Source organism: Nannospalax galili, unplaced genomic scaffold (assembly GCF_000622305.1).
Source record: "Nannospalax galili isolate Female #2095 unplaced genomic scaffold, S.galili_v1.0 scaffold806, whole genome shotgun sequence".
Lineage (NCBI taxonomy): Eukaryota > Metazoa > Chordata > Mammalia > Rodentia > Spalacidae > Nannospalax > Nannospalax galili.
In genome coordinates this window covers 638,342-658,666 of record NW_008355419.1, presented here as the reverse complement: position 1 = coordinate 658,666, position 20,325 = coordinate 638,342, and the positions used below count along the sequence as shown (strand labels likewise).

Genomic DNA, 20,325 nt, shown 5'->3' with positions numbered 1-20,325 from the left:
TCCACGAGGGAAGAATCCTCCGAACTCGGTCCAAACCTGAGCACCCACTCCCCGGCCCCGCCTTGTGTCGCCCACGGGGCAGTAAGGGACTGGCACAGGGTCCTGTGCTTCGGGCGGGGAGGGCTACCGCAGAGCTGCTAAGGGCCACCCAGAGTGTTTCAGGACGTGGTGTGGTCCCCGGGCCCCTCCCGTCAGGTCAGACCATAGCCAGAACGAAAAGGCCAGTGCCGGCACCGGGGCTGTTTCTGGAGGAGGCTGAGCGCGCGAGGGTGGAGGGGCGGACCCAGGCTCCCCTGGTCCCCGACACACACACCCTCAGCACTCCGGCAAGGAGCAGGAGGTAGAGTCCGAGAATCTTTTTATAAAATACAGGGGTTGACAGGGAAGTTGGGACAGGCCGCGGTGCTCACACGAAGATCTGGATGCGGTCGCGGATGGGCTGGCGGCAGATGGGGCAGGCGCTGAGCGCCGCTCCGCAGGGCGCGCACGCGCCGTGGCCGCACTGGAACACCAGGCGGATGTGGCTGTCGATGCAGATGGGACAGGTGATGCGCTCCTCCATCTGCCGGTAGCGGCTCTGCAACTCCTCCACCAGCTGCCGGGGCGGGCCGGGCACCGGAGTGGCATTCACCACCTCAGAGCCATCTGTGGGGACGCAGGAGGTGGCAGTCAGCCCCAGGAGGTGGGAAGCTCGCTGCACCCGGGACCCCGAGGTGTGCCCCTCCCACCCACCTGGGCGCAGCTTCTTGCTGATGACCACCTGGCACCTGATGCACTTTTTCATCCTGCGGGCGCACTCTGTCAGGGGCGGCGCAGCGTTAGTAGCGCTGGACGAGGGAGGCCGAGCCACCCCGGGCTTCCACGCCCCCACCTACCCTCGCACACGGTTCGGTGCTGGCACGGCGAGAACAGGACCAGCAACGCCAGCTCCGAGCACACCAGGCATTCGGCGGCTTCCGGCCCGGCCGTGCCAGCCACGTGCAGGTTCGTCACGGTGTTGGGCGTGCTGAGCACGTGCCGGGGGCCCGGTGCTGCACCCCCACCGCCGCCCGCCTGTCGCTCCCTGCAGTTGGAGGAGGGGGCTTGAAAGGGCCCAGTGGCCTTAAAGGTGGGCCCCCCCACCATGCCCTCTTTTCAGGCTCACCGGAAACGCTGGGCACAGCCCTGCAAGGCTTTGAGCACTCGGCTTTCTGCGGCCAGGTCGAGGGGGCTCTGGCCACGGTGGTTTGTGTAGCTCACGTCAGCACCCTCCAGTGTCAGGAAACAGGCCACTGCCGTGCCTACCGTCAGATCCGTGCTGCCCGGGAGGCCCAAGGCTTGTAGCTGGGCAGCACGATACACAGGTGAGGGTGAAAGTCCGCAGAGACTTAGAGACTTATACTGGGCTGCCCAGAAGCCCAAGCAAGGGGTGACTTCCCTCCCCACCACTGGTAACCCTTTCCTGTGTGAGGCCTCTGGTTCTAGGAAGAGTAAGAACAGACCCCATAGGTGCCCTTTAATAGACAACTACACTTCTGAGACACTTCATCCTTTCACCCCACTGGGCCCTAACCCTCTTCCCAGGTTGGTTTGGGTCTTAGAGGTTGGCTCCTGAAACCCAGCAGTCCTTCAAACTGACATTCAAGAAAGCCTGGCCCCTTGGAGCATCATGAGAGGAGGAATCACCCAGGCCCACCTCTCCAGTGCCCACTCCTTACTTCCTCACCCTGGACAGCAGCTGCAAGGGCCCTGGGTCCCCCCCAGCCCTGTCAGCCACCAGGGGCAGTAGCTGATGATGCTGCAGTGCCACATGCAGAGCTGTGTCTCCTTCCTCATCTTCAGTGTTTACACTGCAGCCAGCATCCACTAGCAGTGGTACGAGCCCCACATGGGCCTGCTGCACAGCCAAATGCAGTGGAGACTGGAGCTTCCGGTTGCGCACATTCACATCACAGCGACCCTGGAGAGGTGGGCAGAGGCTCAGCCCAAGAGACCACTGGACCTGGTTCTTGAACCCTGTGGCCCTGGGCTCCCTGCACCCACCTCTCTGATGAGGACCTGGGCCACCTCAAGGTGGTTGTTGAGAGCAGCCAGATGCAGTGCAGTAAAGCCATCCTCCTTCTTGGCATCCACCAGCTGCCGTGCCCGTGCCAGAATCTTCCTGACTGCTCTGTGGGGACAGAAAATCTGTCCAACATCTCCCCCAAGTAGCCTCCCTGGGTGCTCTGGATCAGGGTGGCCTGGCAATAGGGCAGGAGGCTGGCTGCCAGCAGAATCCCTGACCCCCCTACTCACAGCACATGGCCCTTGAGGGATGCATGGTGCAGGAGTGTGAAGCCCTGGCTATTGGTGGCAGTGACATCGATGCCAGGGACTTCGGTGAGGACTTCAACAATGCTGCTGGCACCCACACCCGCAGAGATTGCAGCATGAAGGGGTGTGTCAGCATGGGCATCCTATGGCAGAGGGGGCTGGTCATACAAGCAGTGCCTTTCTCCAGGGTCAAGCTGCCTCCTTGACCCAGGGTTTATTAATGGCAGGGCACTCAAGGATTGCCACTCACCGGCAAGTTAACATCACAGCCACGCTCACACAGAGTCTTTACCACCTCTAGGAAGCCCCTTTGCACAGCCACATGCAGGGCTGTGCTGCGGGTCCCATTCCGGACATCCACCCCACAGCCTGCACTCAGGAGCACCCTTGTGGCCTCAGGCTGGTTCCTAATGGAAGAAGTGGGAGAGGTAGAAGAAAGCCATTGTGCCCACTTGGCTCAAAGGCCATTCCCAGCAGGACCCACCAGCTTGCCCGGGCCTCACCCTAGAGCTGCATAGTGTAGTGCAGTGTTGCCCTCATCGTCCAGCAGGTCCACACTTGCCCTTGCTTGCAACAGCAACCGCACCAGCTCCACCTGTCCCAAGTAAGCAGCCACCTGCAGGGCAGTCCTGCCCTGGTTCTTGGTGTCCACCTGCCAGAAAAGCCAGCAAGTGAATTCTGGGCCCTCTGCTTGCTGGCCATCAGAAAGGGCTGGATGGGAGCTTGCCTGTTCTGGGTGCCTCCGTAGCAGGTCCAAAGCCCGGGCTACATTTCCCAGTGCAGCCTCTACCACCAGCCTCCCTGGGTGCTCTGGGTCATTCTTCTGGGTCCGCAGCTTGTCCAGGGCTACACTCAGTGAGCCTGGGGGCAGGGCTGACGTAAGTGCTGGCCAGGGGCTGCCCTGCCTCCCACCGGCCACTGAAGCTGATGCCGCACTTTTATTCTCCCTGGCACGCTCAGCCACGTCCAGGTTGGTGTCCTCCTCAGGCCGGTAGGCCACTAAGCAGGAGGGGCTGAAGGTCCACCGCTGACCGCCAACTGCCACACGCAGGTTTCCATCTCCAAATACCTTCACCACTTTCCCTACTCGGCCCAGGGCCTGAGAGAAAGAGGTCAAAGCAAGTTGGAGGGGGAGCAGACAGGAGTCTCTAGGGAAAGGTTGTGTGTGATGACAGACAAGATGACTCACAGGGGCCATGTCGTCTGTCCATTCACCATGTCCAGCCTGTAGTCGCTTCACAGTGTCAAGGTCATCGATGACCCGAACCACATCACCCACCCAGAAGTTGTTGTGCTGGATGACAGAGAGGCAGGTAAGGGGAGTTCCCCTAGACATTCGTGACTGCCCAGGGTCACAGAGGAGGGCATCTCCCTCCAGTTCCACAGGGTAGGTAGACCTGACCTTGACCCCAGTTCCTGCCCCAAGTACAACCAAAGATTCTGGCTAGCCCAGCCTGAGTCACCAGATGACAGCCACAGAGGCAGTGGGGCAACGGCATCCAAACCAGACCAAAGTCAGTTCTACAGCTGCATGAACGCCCAGGAGACCTGTTTTCAGGATCTGGATACCTATCCATTGACCAGATCCAAAGCAGCATAAAAAATGTGGTGTGGGCCTAGGACAGAGGGTGGGGCCAAAGAGGTGCAGGACCCTGGGATACCAGAGCAAGGCCAGGATGGATGGAGGGTGGGGCTAAGGGGGCTGTTATTCTTGCAGGGATACACGCACAGAACCCATGCACTTATCAACAGTGAAACCCTGAATGCTGCCTGTTCTTAAGTATCCTCTTCCAAATTCAGACAAGAGCACAGCCCCTGCCCCCATCAGTGTCCCCTCCTGGACATTCCCTCCTGCCTGGGACATGCTTTATCCCCCATGGCTTCCCACAAAGCTGAGTCCACTCCACGTGGTCCCCACCACTCTGCACAAGCCTACACCTCAGTCTTCTTGCAGACCATGTCTATCTGCCCCATGACACACAACAAGCATCGCAGGCAGCAAGCCCAGTAGCCCCTCTTCTAGCCCACCAAGCTGTCTACATTCTTTTTGTTCTCAGGACAGTCCCTGGCCCACAGGCTCCAGTCTCAGATATTCCCACCACCTCACTCTCCTCTGGGTCCTTCACACCTAGACCCCCTTCTACCCACCTGGCTCTCCCCTTCCTACAGGTCTGCAGACTCATGGGGAGGCTGGTGCCCTGGCTTGCCTAACCAGCCCTGCTTAACTACTCCCAAGGCTGAGCAGGTACATGGAGGGGATTATGCAGAAGCAATGGGTGGGGCTCAACCCAGCCCCCTAGGCACCTTGGTGAGAGCCCCAGGGTGGAAGGTCCAGCGGGTCTCATGGTTGAACTGCACACGCACGTCCCCACGGTCTGTGATGCGGTGCACGGTGCCCGTCTGTCCGATAAACTGTGGCGGGTCACGAAGGCTATGGCTGGGTCGGGCTGGACTCTCAGGGTAGGAAGAGGTATGGGGGTCCAAAGGACTTGGGAAGGGAGGGCACATGGGGACTCAGTAGGCAAGGTGGCTCACCTCCACCATCCTAGGGTTCCAGCCACCGTGGCCTTCTTGCATGTCCCTTAGGACGTCTGTGTCCAGCAGACATTTGACCTTGTCCCCACGCTGGAAGGGCTGGCCATCAGCACTCACCCTGCGTTGCAGCTCTGCTGGCTTGCCTAGGGGAGGGTGGCAGGCTAGGCCTCAGGCAGCAACCTGCCCCCCTTCCCCACAGGATATGCCAGGGCAACAGGTGCCCAGTCAGGGTAGGAAGGCAGCTAATGTTGGAGCCAGCCCCATACCAAGTTTTGGGAGGTGCTCCTTATAGTAAAAGCCACCAGCTGCCTCGCCGACACATTTGAGGTCCACCTTGCCCTTGTGGCCCACACGGTACACATTGGTAGTTCCATCTGCCCAAGTCACACTGGCCACGCTCCGACCTGTCTCCACATCCCAGCCACGGATGTCCACCACACGGCCTGGCTTCCCTTCTCCTCCTGGGGAAAGCGTCCACACCAGCAAGCTAAGAGTGTGCCTCAGGTCCAGTGATAGCCAGCTGCAGCCCAGTTTTATCTCCCTATCCCCACTGCAGCCACCACTCACCATCTTGTGAGCCCCACTCCCAGTCAGGGCCTCGTACCACCTTTGCTCCTTGAAAGATACCCCTTAGTGGGATTCGAGGGAGGCCCTGGCGAGGACTCAATGTGACCCTGCAAGAGAATGAGTCTTGAGCCACGCGGAGTGGTGTGAAGGTCAGACCCTGCCCTACCCGCCTTGCTCCTCTATCCTAAGGACCCTGTTCACAGCAGCGTCTATAGGATGGGTGTCCTTGAGCCCATCAGGTCAGTGCCCTCCACAGTCTGGGAAAGGATTCATGGAAACAAGCCATCCAATGCCTCTGGGCTCAGAGACCTTCATCAATGCCAGACTGGGGATATGGGAAGACCCTCAGACCCTCAGCCTGTGACCAGTCCTATGTGTGCTGCCTCTTAAGGAGAAGGCCTGACCCAGAGAAGGGAGAACACAGTCTGACCACCAACACAGAGAGCTGCCCCTTGGTGACCAACAGCTGGGACCTAGACCACATTTCTCCACACACAGGAGAGATCAGAGAGGCACAGGAGCAAAGGATGGACGAAATGTTTGCCCGAGTCCAACAGAGACCTATGTCCCAGCCCATACCCTCTGACCACAGCCCAGTGACTGCATCAGGCCAGAGCTACTATGAGCTGTGCCTATGGGCTGACCCCTAGGGTGAGAAGCCTCCCTGCCAGGCTTGGAACCTCCAAGGGATGCTGTATGCCTTGACCAACAGCTACTGCTGCCCATGTGGCCACGTATACACCACCTTCAGCACCCAGACCGCAGCTGTACTAAGGAGTCATGCCTGCCTGGCTCTGGGGGAAGGCAGCAGAGAAAACCCTGCCCACAGTACCCACCTCATGGATCTGCTCGGGGACAGATGCCTTCTGTGGGGCTAGTGTCAATTCTCAAGCCCCTAAAGTAACCATGATCCTGGCTATTCTTCAAGGGAGCCCCTAAAGTAACCATGATCCTGGCTATTCTTCAAGGGGGTACTTGCCAGGTACTTTGGGGAGTGACTCAGTCTCCAGGAGCCAAGGCCTGGCTGAGTATCTAAGGCACCTGTCACAAGGCCCTGAGAGAGTGGGGGGGTAGGCTGTGGCCTGGGGAACTCACGGACGTGAGTGGGCTGTCTCATAGCGCTCGAAGGCATGAGTAAGGTCATGTCTGTTGTGCATGTAGCACTGTGTGCAGAGGTCGTAGTCAAAGCAGACACGGCACTTCCAGCGCATGCCTCGAAGCCCATGTTTCTTGCAGCAGTCACAGATGATGTTGGGGTGGCGGATACCTAGGAGCAGCATAGTGTCAGCAAGGACCTGCTGGCCTCCTGTCACCTGGCTAGCCCCATCCACAGGTCCCACCCACAACTGGGCATCTCCACGCACCAATCTGGGCATTGTCGTAGAGCAGCAGGTCGTGGGCACCCTGGTAGCCAGCGCGATAGTTGGTGCGTGTGCCCTGGTCCCACTGAACGACAACTGTGCGGTCGGGGGTCGAGGGGCTGCCATGGCGGCCAAGCTCCACCACAGTGCCCACGCCGCCCTCACCTCCATCCTGCTGGCCCCATTTCCAGTCCACTCCGCGCACCACACGCATGCCCACCTGCACGCCAGCCTGGGGGTCTGGGTCCATGGCGAGTAGGATTGCTCAAAGACCTGAAGCAGAGAGTACTCTCAGCCATATCAGAAAGCCATGTGGCCAGCCTAACCACTGGGCACCTGTGGAGAGTGCTGCCTGGGAAAGAAGGATGGGTCTGGAGCAGAGAGAACTAAGCCGAGACAAGAGAGTGAAAAGGATAGCATGCATAGGTGGCCCTGGGCTGGAAAGCCAGAGTATGGGCATACAGGCCAGGATCAGAAGGGGCCAGCAGAGAAGGTGGACAGGAAACACGGCCAGGAAGTAAAGGGCTGAAGTGGGAACATCACAAACAGACTGGCCCAAAGGATCAGAGACCAGACCTGGTACAGTGTGGACACATGCTAGTGACTCTGTTTCCAGAAGTCTATGCAAGATGTTCCATCAATATATGTATGCTTTAAAGCTAATAGGTATGGACTGTAGATATCCATGTGAAAGATAAGACCACTCAGCTTTCAGAAGACAAGACTATTTTTCTGTGCAGCTCAGTGATATGTGGGACTGGACTGAAAGACTGTTGTTTAATAAGATACCATGAAGCAACAGAATAGGTGACCACGTTTGCAGCGTACAATCTCCCAAAGAACTCCCACAGGTTGTATGAAAAAGCTACACGAACAGAAAATGGGCCAGACACAGAAACACACTGCAGGATACCCAATACACATGGTATGTTTCATCACCAGAACACTGGTCACATGTCACAGGGTGCCTGTCCCATGTCCTTCAGGGTGAATTAGTCCTGCAATGTTTAGTGCCCAAGGGAGCAGAAACTCACCTTTGCTATATAGGGCAGCAGAACAAAGTTCACAAATGGACACAGAAAGGCAGTAGTCAAACCCAAGAGTGCCCACACAGTGATTCCATTCATAGGAAGTTTGCAAAAGGGGACAGGCAAATGGAGCCAGCGATACCAAGCCTTAGCATTCTACACTGTGCTGACCATTAATAAAGTCTTCTTAATATGAACACGGTCTTTCCTAGGTGGCCTCAAACTCACTATCCTCCTGGGGCTGGAGAGATGGCTCAGCAGTTAAGAACACTGGTTGTTCTTATAGAAGACCCAGGTTCGAATCCCAGCACCCACATGGCAGCTAACAACTGTCTGTAACTCCAGTCCCAGGAGATCCAACAGCCTCTTCTGACCTCCTCTGGCATTGCATGACACAGGTGCACTTACCTCCATGCAGGCAATACACACATACACATAAAATAAAAATAATAAATATAAATTTTTAAAAAACCTCACTATCCTGCTTCAGTCTTCCAAGTGCCAACACACCTGCACCTGGCTACACAAGTGAATTTCAAAGACAGAACCTGACAGACAGGATGTTACCAGGCTCCTGCCAACTCCAACTGGGACCCAGTGGCCCTACTCAGCCATGGGACAGAGAACAGGACAGAGGCCATCCCATGGCTAGGTGAGCAAGAGGAAGATAGCACACACCAGGCCTCGACTTGAGCCCCCCTCCAGGGTCCCTGTCTTTGTCCCAGACTTATACTTAGCCTCCTGGCCAGCCACTTCAGGAAATAGCTTCTTTCTTCTTCCACAGAGGAAGGCCCAGCCCAGACCAGCCACAGTGAGAGGTCATGGTGAGAATGCCCACGGCTCTTTGGCACTAGCGAGACCCTGACTGAGAGAGGGTCTTGTGGGCCTGGCAGCTGGCTCTGCTCCTCCACACCTGTGTCAACTCACCTCCCGCAACCTTAGCTGACACAGGAGTCTGACACAGGTGTGGCCAGAACAGTCCTTTGCTGCCCTTTAATCAGGCAGCAAGCTTACAAGGGCAGCCACCAAGTCCATTCACTGCCACAGCCCATATCTGGCCAGATCCAGCCCTTGCCAGCCTCAACAATGACTAAATGGCTGAGAATGAGTGAAATACAAAGCAGCGAAATCTTGTGCTTGGCTCCTGTGACAACTCACAGACCCTGGGCCTTGGTGACCCAACCAGCCCAGGCCCTATCCACCCAACCCAAACGCTGTGTGTTTATTTCAAGCCAGGTATTGTGGCTTCACCTTGAGGGGAGGGCACAGGTACATCAGCTGGCCCAGTTCTACTGCCCCTCCCTGGTAAGGCCATCACTATCCTACTAGGGGTATCATGCCCTCCTTCCCTAGCGGAACAACTTCACACCACCCAGTCTCCAGGGCCCCCAACCCCAGCGGTGCCATCTCCTGGGCCCTTGCAGTGATTTCAGATTCTTTCCACGTAGATCCCCACAAAATGTAGACATCGAGACATCGCTAGGCTGGGCGTTCCCTCCTCACTCCCAGCATTCTCTGCACAGGGAACCTCCTTGCACGCATGACTGAGGCAGGGAAAGATCAAGACAGTGACCTGCAGGCATAGTGGCACTGCTCTGTACAGACACAGGTGCTGGCCCTGCCAGGCTGCTTACCTCCACTGAGGCCACACACACCTTCCTTCATGCCACCAGAGCTCAGCATAGTTGGAATAGACTTGCTGGGGGGACTATTCTACTCCAACACTCCTGCTTAGTCAAAGCAAGGATTGTTACAGGCAACCCTAGACTCCAACAAGGGACTCTAACAGACCCAACTGGAGGCTCTGCTAGCAGGAAAATACCCTGACTGCCACCCCCTGGACCTGGCCTAGCACAGGAAAAAAGGGAGGAAAACCTAATTGTTAAAGTCAGGTGCTAGTGCACACCTGCAATCCTGCACTCGGAAGGTTGAGACCAGCCAGAGCTACATTGCAAAACCCTATCTCAAGATGTGGGGCAGGAAAGGAGGGAGAGAAACAGACCCTAGTGCTATGAGCTAGTACTGTGGTCACACTGGAGCTGTGTAGCATGTCCCTGTCAGCCCAGCCTATCAGCCAAGGCCAGCCCGGAAGGCATGGCAACACCCACTTTAGGCCCATCATTCCACTAGCCACTTGACTCTAGGTCTCTCTCTCTCTCTTTTGTTTTTTGGGCTTTTTTTTTTTTTTTTTTTTTTTTTTTTTTTTTTTTTGTCTTTTTGAAGCAGGGTCTCCCTGTAGCCACAGCTGTCCTGGAACTATGTAGACCAGGCTGGCCTCGAACTCATAGAGATCCGCCTGCCTCTGCCTTCCAAGTGCTGGGACTACAGGTGTACGCCACCATGCCTGGCCTTATTTATTTATTTGTCTTTTTTTTTTTTTTCTTTTTTTATGGTCTTTTTGAGACAGGGTCTCCCTGTAGCCCCAGCTGACCTGGAACATGCTGTGTAGACCAGGCTGGCCTTGAACTCACAGAGATTCACCTGCCTCTGCCTGGGATTAAAGGCGTGCACCACCACACCTGGCTAACACTAGGTCTTTTACAAAACATGGAGGTGGAAATCAAGCATGAGAACAAGCATGTGTGGCCCAACCTTTAGGAGAATGGGCCAGGGCAGAGAGCCAAGGTGGAGGGTTCCCAGCAAGGTCTGGGGAAATCAGGACCAGGCCTCAGCCAAGAACTGCACATAAGGCAGTGGGAAGGCCACCAAGCACTCTAGCCTGTCAGTGGCCTGAGCTGACCAGCTCCTGCCTACTCATCAAGCCTGGTATTTTTAGCAAAGTCAGACAGCTTTCCTCAGCCTTGGCCAGTGAACTGCCACTGTCCCGAGGGCTGTCCCTAGCAAAGTCAGAATACAACACATAGAATACAGAAAGGGCTTCTTGTTCAGAGCCAGCACCCACTGATGCCTAGGGCTGCCCCAAGACTGCAGGAGCCCAGACTCAGGAGACTTCTACTACCACAGTCTGGAGTGTGAACACTGAGAAGTACTAACCTTGGCAACACCTACAAGCTGGAAGCCTATGTTGCCTTCCCTCCAGTACCTCTATTCCAGAGGGTTCAGGGTCCACCCTCTGCATCAGAGGTGGCACTATACCCAGCATGGTTTCACTTGACTGAGATCTTCTCTCCTGAGTGTGACCTATAACAATGCCTCTAAACTGCTCTCGCAAACATAATCACGACAGGAACAGAAAGAAAATAGGGCTCAGTAGCAGCTGGATCTGGCATTCTGGGACCCTCGTAGGAATTTCAGTGGCTTTCCCTGGCCTCTTCCTCCAGGCCTCCCAGCTCGGTCTCTGTTATTGTTATCCAGCTGCCATCAGCATCCCAATTCCTTGGCCTCAGGGATCAGGACAACTCACCAGGGATCAGAGATGTGATCTAGGCAGGCTGGCAAGGAAGAGGTCTCTAGTTGAGACTCAGCTTTTGTTCTCACCTAGGTCTTCCTCTTTGGATGGTATAGGAACCATGGGGGACATTTCAGAATGGTGTTTCCTTTCTTTCCTTTTTTTTTTTTTTTTTTTTGGTCTTTTTGAGACAGGGTCTCCCTACAGCCCCAGCTGGCCTGGAACTTGCTCGCTCTGTAGACCAGGCTGGCTTTGAACTCACAGAGATCCACCTGCCTCTGCCTCCTGAGTGCTGGGATTAAAGGCATGTGCCACCATACCCAGCTTATTTTTATTTTTTTAATGTGTATGAGTATATTGCTTGCATGTATGTAAGTGTACCTGTGTTGTGCAATGCCTGAGCAGGTCAGAAGAGCGTTAGATCCCCTGGAACTGGAGTTACGGACAGTTGTTAGCTACTATGTGAGTGCTGGGATTCAAACCTGGGTCTTCCACTGCAAGAACAGCCAGTGCTCTTAACTGCTAAGCCATCTCTTCAGTCCTCCCCGCCACAATGGAGTTTTCTAATAAAAAAGGTTTCCCTGATCATGGAATTGGCACTGCCAGTCCCAGAGCTGAGTCAGGAGGGAAGTTGGCCCCCTAGGGCACTGAATGCACCACCAGGGCGAAGGACAATGAGCCTGCTGTGTCTATCTTCTGAATGACTCCAAGAAGTGGCCTGCACGTCTAGATAGTACCCTGTGCCCAGGCTAGTCATGCTGCATTCTACAGGTGAGTCTATGCCCAGTGTGCCTAAGGAGAGAAGTCCCTGATGAAGGGTGAGGGAGGGGGGCCTGTGCTAGAGACAGCACAGCCCCTCTGGGATAGATGCACTCACAAGGAATCTTACTACTTACTACCCCTTCCTAGACCTGCCCTGCAACAACCTCCTGACAACCACCACAAACCAACTCTTTCCAGCAGCCTCTGCCAACCTGCTCCCACCTTCCTGCCCTAATGCCCACAGGCCCCAGAGAGAGGAAAGCACTGTGTGCCCTGTGTGCCCTAAGTGTCCTGCAACCTGCGAAAGTTCCCTGAGACAGCAGCAGCCTTGAAGGCGCCCCAGCCCTGTGTATATCTGGAAGCACTACCCTGAAGCTCTACCTTGTACAATCCAAGAACTGTAGCCACTATAACCCAGGCATACAGGCCACCTTACTTTCAATCCACAGGAAATGTCACCAAACCCTACTTGAGAATGCTGAATGCCACAATGTGTTGTGTACACCATCATCTCAATATGAAATTTACCTACAGAGTTAATGTACTTTTTCCTTTGCCAACAATGCTGGACTCTACCATCTACCCCACAGACACAGCCAATTCCCTGGTCAGTATCAGAACATCCCTGGAGCTGTAGATATTTACAATGAGAGTGGCAAAGTCAGAGTATGAGGACTTGCTTGACAAATGTGCTTCAGCAAAATCAGAACTCACCTCAGAGCACACAGCAGCCTCGAGTCAGCAGCCCAAGCACTTAGTCGCTACTTCCTGGGCCACAAATTTGCTCAGCTACCAAAACTTCCTGTGGGAAACTATCAGGCATTGCCAACACAGAACACAGCAAACCAAGCAGGTAGGCAGGGAGCCAGGCTGGGGAAAGATGGTTTTAGATGTAGTTTTACATACAGTTATTTACCACTGTAACCAGACAGTGGCTATGAGGGCTGCTGTTACCACCTGTGTTTCTTCCCACAAGAAACAAACATCTCCTTTGAGGAGTTGGAACTATCAGGACAGTGCAGGACAACACTGTCCTTCCCCTTATTTGTGAATATTTATTGGGAAGTCCCAAAAAGCCATAGAAATTAAATCATGTTTATTGTGGAAGTTAGCCTTTATTCAGAAGAATAAAGTTACATGACACAGAGACCACACAGGACTCAAGGCTCATCTCCCCACACATCTGGCTGTGCCTGAACTGACACACTGAACTGCTGAACTGACAACCAATATGTGGCAAAAACTGGTGCATCCCGGCCAGGCAGGTGGATGTGGATATCGTGGGTACCAGTGGAGTCAGAGAATGACAACCTACGACAGAGGTCAAGAAACCAGATCTGCCTTGCATCAAGACACTTGCTGGGGGAGAACCCATAAGGTTCGGGGTGCCATCGCTGCTAATCTTGGCCATCTTGCAGGAGAGCTTCAGGCATACTGCAGTTTGAGGTTCACCCCACTCCCTAGGACTGACCTTGGATGGGAGAGTGACATTCAGAGACTTGTTGCATCTGGAGCAACAGGCCAGAGTGGGATGTGCAGCCAGGAAACCACCTAGGAGGAACCAATCTTGCTCTGTCCCCAAGCCGCCTGGAACTCATCGGGAGCCTGCCTGGCATCTCTGCTTTTCTCCATTGGTCTCTGAACCCAGAGGAGACGGGCAGGACGATTTCTCACTGCCCTGTCCACACACGCACATTCAGACACAAACACAAGCCCTGACACCATGAGCCGGCATCTGCAAGGTGAACGCACCAAACCCGAACCATCAGGCCACAGCCGGTTCAGAGCTCACCTGTCTGGCGGTCCATGGATCCCCCACCCCCGCCTTCAAAATCGCGCAGCAGCCCTGATGCCTGGAGATTTGGGACTGGCCTCCGCCGGGCTGAGATTGCCCGCGAGCCCCAAGAGATCCAACCCTGTGGCCAGGGGTGCGGAGACCACAGTAAACACCTGCCACTAGACCGCGGTCACCCGGAGTCTGGCAGCCAGGGCCCGCTGCACCACCCTCGCGCACCGGGCACGCGCACCGGGCACGAGCTGCGTCCGAGAGCTAAGGACGCGAAGCCCGCCGCGCGCCAGGGCCGGGGACACCCGCCAGAACCGCAGCCCCCGCCAGGCCGACCTGGCCCTCGGCCCCGTGCCACCGCTCCCGGTCCCCACTTGCCCGGAGTTTCCGCCCCCGCTCCGCCCGCGGCACCGCCGAGGCTGACCGCCGATCCTCGGCGCCTGCAGCAACCGGCGGCCCTCCGCCCCCCCCAACGGCGCCAGGCCAGACTGCCCCGCCCGCGCAAGCCCACCCGGCCGCCCGCGCCTGCCCCCGCTCGGGTCCCGGGCCGCCGCACGGCCTGCCGGGAGTTGTAGTCCGGAGCGCCTGGCTGGGGGCGGGCAGACATCTCCCAGGAGGCCCCGCGCGTGACGTACGCGGCGTCGGGACACAGGGCCCGAATGGCTCTGGCTTGTTTGTCTAAAGAGAAACTGGAAACGTGTTTGCGTCCCAGCAAAGCAGGACGCGTTCATGGAAGAGGACGGGGTGGAAAGAGTGGGCACGGAAGAGGCAGGATGCGCGCAATCCTGCCTGCAACTGCGTCCTCTTGCGCCTGCGCAGTGCAAGTTCCCGGGACGCATTCTGTTGCCGTGGAGACGGAGGTTCTCGGTGACGTCAGAGATGCCGCGAAAAGCCGTCGTCAATTCGTCTGTTTTCCGGTTGGATTTTTTTTTTTTTAATTTATTTAAAGATAGACCCCAGAGATCCGCCTACCTTCCGCCTCTGAGTGCTGGAATTAAGGTGTGCACCATCACGTCCTGCGCGACTTAATTCGTTTTAAAATCAAAGTAGTACCATGTTTTTGGTTTTTTTTCCTGCAAAGCTGGGAATGGAAACTACGGATCTCCTGCATGCTAGGCAAGCGCTCCACCACCGAGCTGCACTCCCAGCTCCAGCTCCTAGTTTTAATTTCTACTGGGCTGAAGACCACGGAAAGCAATCATCCAAACTTTTGTGTATCTTAGTGCTGTGTGCTTCTCCTTAAGGTCATGACAACGTGGTTCTCCAACAATCCCTGTCCACGTCTTGCTCAAACGGGTATGGTACTTGGTGACTTAACTGCTCACCCACTTGCTAAAATGGTCATGTTACCTGGCTAACTTGTCTTAACTGTTCCCTTGCCCGGCTAACTTGTCTTAACTGTTCCCTTGCCCAGCTAACTGTCCAAGATCATGCCCCTACTGTGGACTGCCATGCATGGAACCAGACCACCATTCCTACAGTCTTGGTTTTTCTTTTTTACATTTATTTACTTTGTGGCTTGTGAGTGCAAGCGCCATGGCCAAAGTGTGGAACTCAGAGTCTGTTCTCTCCTTCCACTGTGTGAGTTCTATCAATGAAATTCAGATCCTCAGGCTTTTCTCAAGTGCCTTTACCTGCTGAGCCATCTCACTGGCCTTTTTTATTTTTTATTTTTATTTATTTTTTTTTTCATTTTTTTTTCTCATTGCAGCTGGTTTGTTTGTTAGTTTGTTTGTTTGAAGCAGGGTCTCCCTGTAGCCCCACCTGTCCTGGAACTCACTATGTAGAACAGGCTGGCCTTGAACTCACAGAGATCCGCCTGCCTCTGCCTCCCAAGTGCTGGGACTACAGGCATGCGCCACCACGCCCGGCCTTATTTTTTATTTTTTGAGGCAACATCTTATTCTTACCCAGCTGTCCTGAAACTTACTATGGAATACAGCCTAATGTCAAACTCTGGGCAATATTGCCTCAGGCTCTCAAGTGCTAGGATTTATGGGTGTGAACCACCTCACCCTCCTGGCTACAGTTTTGTTTTTTCTTTTGAGTTAGTAGCTTTCTAGTTTGTTTGGGTGGGTTATTTTTGTTTATGCAGGGTCTCCTATAGCTCAGGTTGGCCTCAACCCTTTAAAGGCCTTTTTTTTTTTTCTCCCCATCTTTTTGAGACAGGGTCTCCCCTGTAGCCCCAGCTGTCCTGGAACTCACTATGTAGACCAGACTGGCCTTGAACTCACAGAGATCCACCTGCCTCTGCCTCCTGAGTGCTGGGATTAAAGGCGTGCGACACCACGCCCAGCTTAAAGGCCTTTTTAAAAATAAATTTGTTTATTATTTTTATTTTATGTGTATGAGTGTATTGCCTGCGTATATGTGAGGGCGCCTATGTTGTGCAGTCCCGCCACGGAGGTCAGAAGAGGGCTTTGGATTCCCCTGGAACTGGAGTTCCAGACGGTTCGTAGCTGTTATGTGGGTGTTGGGAATCGAACCCGGGTCCTCTGCAAGAGCAGTCAGTGCTCTAACCACTTAGCCATCTCTCCAGCCCCTTAAAGGCTTTTTTTTTTTTTTTTAAATATAAAGACTGTGTTAGGTGAAAGGTCAGTGAGAAGAAATGACAGACAAGGGAATGAAGGACTTAAGACAGAACAGAGGGGCCAAAGAGATGTCTCAGCAGCTAAGAACCCACTGGCTGTTCTTGGCAGAAGACCTCGGTTTGAATCCCAGCTTCACAACCAACTAACCAACAACCAACAACAGTCCTTAACAACAGTTCCAGGAGATCCAACATCCTCTTCTGTCCTCCACAGACACTGCATGACATGGGTGCACCTAAACACACATGCAGGCATAACACTCATACACATAAAAAATAAAAATAAATCAAGGCCTGATGTGGTGGCGCACACCTTTAGTCCCAGCACTCGGGATGCAGAGGCAGGCGGATCTCTGAGTTTGAGGCCAGCCAGGTCTACATAGCATGTTCCAGGCCAGCTGGGGCTACAGGGAGACCCTGTCTCAAAAAGACCAAAATAAATGAATAAATAATTTAAATAGCAGGCTTTTATTTGGAGGAAAAACCTATACAGAAAGTTTCTATAAAAATCAGAGCTCACTGGTCACTTACAATCTAGGGAAGCTATGGGGCAGAAAGGGAGGGGCAGGCAAGGAAGTTGGACAGTTTCCTTTTTTGGTCCAAGGTTAGCCTTTGCTGAGAGTGACCAAAGTATACTGAGTGGTGAGCAAAAGACTGTGTGGTGATAGAGAGACATCTCTTGTGGGCAGCCATGATCAGGGATCTGCTGGGGTGTGTGTGGCAGGAATCTGGGCTTTGGTTCTCGAATGCTAATTACTGTGCTTTGGAGGACGTTGTTACCTTTTAACTAAAATGGAAGAGCGGTTCAAGTGGTATGCCTATGGCTAACACTACCAAATGTAGGGCTTCATGCATGATAGGCAAGTCTCTACCAAATGAGCCCAGTTTTCCAATATTTTTAAATACCTAGCTTTTTAAAAAATTTTTATTTATTATTTTTATTTTATGTGTATGAGTGTATTGCCTGCATATAGGTAAGTGCACCTGTGTCATGCAGTGCCCGAAAGGACAGAAGAGGCCGTCGGAGTCCCTGGAACTGGAGTTACAGATAGTTGTTAGCTGCCATGTGGGTGCTGGGATTTGAACCCTGGCCTTCTGCAAGAACAACCAGTGTTCTTGACTGCTGAGCCATCTCTCCAGCCCCGATACCTAGCTTTTTTTTTTTTTTCCAGTCCTTTTTGAGACAAGGTCTCTCTGTAGCTGCAGCCTGCCTGGATTCACTAATGGAGACCAAGCTGGCCTCGAACTCACAGAGATCCGCCTGCCTCTGCCTCCCAAGTGCTGGGATTAAAGGCATGCACCACCACGCCCAGCATATACCTAGTTTTTTTTAAAATAAATTAATTTTTTATTTTTTATTTTTATTTTTATGTGTACAAGTGTATTGCCTGCATGTATGTGAGTGCACCCATGTTGTGCAATGCCACAGAAGGTCAGAAGAGGGCTTTGGATTCTCCTGGAACTGGAGTTAAGGACAGTTTGTAGCCGCCATGTGGGTGCTGGGAATCAAACCTGGGTCCTCTGCAAGACCAGTCAGTGCTCTAAACCGCTGAGCCAACTCTCCAGCCCAGATACCTAGCTTTTTACTAATCTGAGCTGGCTCATTTCAAAATGCTCCAATATTTTTGCCTCTGTGTAACATTTTCCAAATTCTATATGGTTACTACAGACCTCACAAAACCTTCTGTCCTAGACCACACAACTTTGGGTGGGAAGCTTTTCTCTACTAGCCTGTGTTCTGCCTTCCTGTTTCCAGCTCTCCATTGCCTAGACTCTTTCCTCTTGGTTTACTCTTACTTTGCCGAAGTCAGTCTTCTAATGGCCTGGGAAGGATACATGCCTACATGTATGTTTATTCTGCTGGGTGGGTTCCCCCAGGCTCCCCTTCTATATTTTTTTCTTGGGGGTGTGGGTTTTTTTTAGATAGGGTCTCACTATATAGCACTGGCTGGCCTGGAAGTCACTATGTAGACTACGCTGGCCTTAAACTCACAGAGATCCACCGGCTTCTGCCTCCCAGGTGCTGGGATTAAAGGCGAGCACCACCACGCCCAACAAGGCTCCCCTTCTTTATGTGGATTTGGACTCCCTCCATGCTGTTCTTTGTATTCTCTGCAGGCTTGAGAACACAACCTAGGCCTTGAACGTTCCCAGATTGTGAGCCACTTACCTAGGTTGTCACCCGAAACACTGAAGATCAAACATGTTGCTAGACACCTAGGAACCAGCCCCTTGCCCTGAACCGAATTGCTTAAGCCCTCATTTAAATTTCCTTCAGTGGGCTTTGTAGACATACCTAAGTAGAACATTTTATCTTTCACAGTCTGCTTGAGGACGATCTGTAGCCCTGGATCAGCAGATGCCCCTAACAAGTACTTTAACACTTAGGACTGCCTTATTTGGAATCCTAGCAGACTCCTTCTCAGCAAGGTTTGGGCAATCCCTTGAAGGGACTCTCCTGCTACTACTGTAGTGGTAGTAGTTGGTATAATCAGCAGAATTCCAAAGAAATGTGCTGGAGAAAAGAAAATCTGACCCAGGAGACTCCAGGGTGGCAGACAGGACCCTTGAGCAAGCTGCCATAGCCTGCTATGGTCACAGATACCCTAGGAATACACAGGTTTCTAGCAGTGTCAGACTTAGGAACCTGGCAGCAAGCTTGAAACTGGAAATGCCAGTGGGGAAGTCCAGCTCAGGAAGCCTTGGCTGGCAGCTCTGCTGTGGGCAGCATCCCAGCAACAGAACTCAAGAGGGAAAAAGTGCAATGGGCAAGGCCTGCCTTCAGCTGCCTCATGGCTGCTACCACTGTTCTGCCGCCTGAGGGTCTTTGGGCAAAGTAGCAGGAACCTCACTGTCAGTCAGAAGCCAGCTGAGCTGGAATTGGAAATCATGCAGGCTGAGACCAGTTGGTTACCACTCGCTTGTCTCCCAGATGTGGACCAGCGTGGCAGCCCCACCATGACAGGGTTGCCAAGGTTTCCTTGAGTAGGGGACCATTCATAGGACTGGAGGACCCTAGGGAAATAATGATTCGATGCTGGCCTCAAAACAGCCATAGGCAGCTGGGTGCGGTTACTCGCACCTTAATTATAGCACACTGCAAGTTGAGGCAGGAGGATTGTTGTGAGGCCATCCTGGGCTACATGGTGAGTTCCAGCTCAGCCTGGACCCATCTCAAAGACCAACCAAACAACTTCAAAATAGTCATAGGAAAGCTCAGTCCCAGCTCTGATGGAAAGCTAAACAGAAGCCTGTGGTGTTACCATACTGTGCAAGGGTGGTATATGCAGATCAATATCTCCTCCTGAGAGGTCCAAAGGAACAATAACCACTGTTCAAGATAGAGATAAGACCTGTGCTCCTACGCTGAAGGCACCTGAGAGTTCTATTCTGTATCTTTTTCATAGATGCTTAGGATTTATAGAGAATCTAGCCCAGGCCCTTCACAGCCATCTATCTGCAAGGCCAGCTGTGCAGTCTTATGGCTCTGAGTCACCAGGGAAGGTCCCATGGTAGGTTAAGCTGCTACTGAGAAAAGACGAAATCTCTGTACAAACAAGGGAAACTGAATTAATTTCTAATAACATTTTCAAACAGCCTGCAGTTTTGAGACAGCTTTTCACCGGTGTGGTGGCACATGCCCTTTCTCTTAGCACTTGGGAGACAGAGACAGGCTAATCTCTGTGAGTTCAAGTCCAGCCTGGTCTATGCGTAGTGAGTTCTAGGCCAGCTGGAGTTACAGGGAGACCCTGTCTCAAAAAAAATGTTTTCATTTTTGTAGCAGTAAAACTCAGTACCATCAAACACAAAACACTCTTACTACTTTGGCTCAACAAATTGCCCTAGAAGTTCTAACCAAAGCAATTAAGCAAGAAACAAATAATAATAAAAGGTATAGGAATTGGAAAAGAAGAAGTAAAAACTGTCCCTTTTCAAAATGATATGATGTTCTATAAAAAATGGTCTTGGGCCGGGTGTGGTGGCGCATGCCTTTAGTCCCAGCACTCTGGAGGCAGAGGCAGGTGGATCTCTATGAGTTCAAGGCCAGCCTGGTC

The 20,325-nt window shown here is 53.3% G+C and overlaps 2 protein-coding genes across 21 annotated transcripts in view; one reads left to right on the top strand and one right to left on the bottom strand.

The window, feature by feature from the left end:
- Positions 1-345: 345 nt before the first annotated feature.
- Mib2 (mindbomb E3 ubiquitin protein ligase 2) lies at positions 346-14,199 on the bottom strand. 20 transcript variants are annotated; one of them, XM_029555818.1, is made up of 20 exons: positions 13,687-13,947; positions 12,609-12,764; positions 6,759-7,028; positions 6,490-6,661; positions 5,395-5,501; positions 5,094-5,288; positions 4,828-4,970; positions 4,597-4,704; positions 3,482-3,586; positions 3,229-3,391; positions 3,020-3,153; positions 2,796-2,944; positions 2,543-2,699; positions 2,275-2,435; positions 2,023-2,149; positions 1,706-1,939; positions 1,145-1,323; positions 876-1,063; positions 733-798; positions 346-645 (listed from the first exon to the last, which is right to left on the bottom strand). In XM_029555818.1, the coding sequence occupies exons 3-20, from the start codon at positions 7,003-7,005 to the stop codon at positions 407-409; spliced, it is 2,874 nt and encodes a 957-aa protein (XP_029411678.1). In that variant the 5' UTR covers positions 7,006-7,028; positions 12,609-12,764; positions 13,687-13,947; the 3' UTR covers positions 346-406. The 20 variants fall into 20 exon arrangements, with proteins under 20 accessions (XP_029411678.1, XP_017658540.1, XP_029411677.1 ...); XM_029555819.1 differs by having other exon boundaries at positions 349-645; positions 4,597-4,692; XM_017803051.2 differs by lacking the exon at positions 13,687-13,947 and having other exon boundaries at positions 12,609-13,675.
- Positions 14,200-14,409: 210 nt separating this feature from the next.
- Positions 14,410-20,325, top strand: part of Fndc10 (fibronectin type III domain containing 10) — a 28,317-nt gene continuing 22,401 nt past the window's right edge. Inside the window, exon 1 of the mRNA XM_029555827.1 lies at positions 14,410-14,597. Within this exon, the coding sequence (XP_029411687.1) occupies positions 14,410-14,597 (188 nt within the window). The remainder of the gene's footprint in view (positions 14,598-20,325) is intronic.

What these genes read in the sequence shown, in the direction of transcription:
- Mib2 (XM_029555812.1), bottom strand. Translation starts at nt 7,005, where the DNA reads ATGGACCCAGACCCCCAGGCTGGCGTGCAGGTGGGCATGCGTGTGGTG. An exon ending in GGAGCACCTCCCAAAACTTG is followed by an intron (nt 4,971 to 5,093) that starts GTATGGGGCTGG and finishes ACCCTCCCCTAG; the next exon opens with GCAAGCCAGCAGAGCTGCAA. An exon ending in CTACACTATGCAGCTCTAGG is followed by an intron (nt 2,700 to 2,795) that starts GTGAGGCCCGGG and finishes TTCTTCCATTAG; the next exon opens with GAACCAGCCTGAGGCCACAA.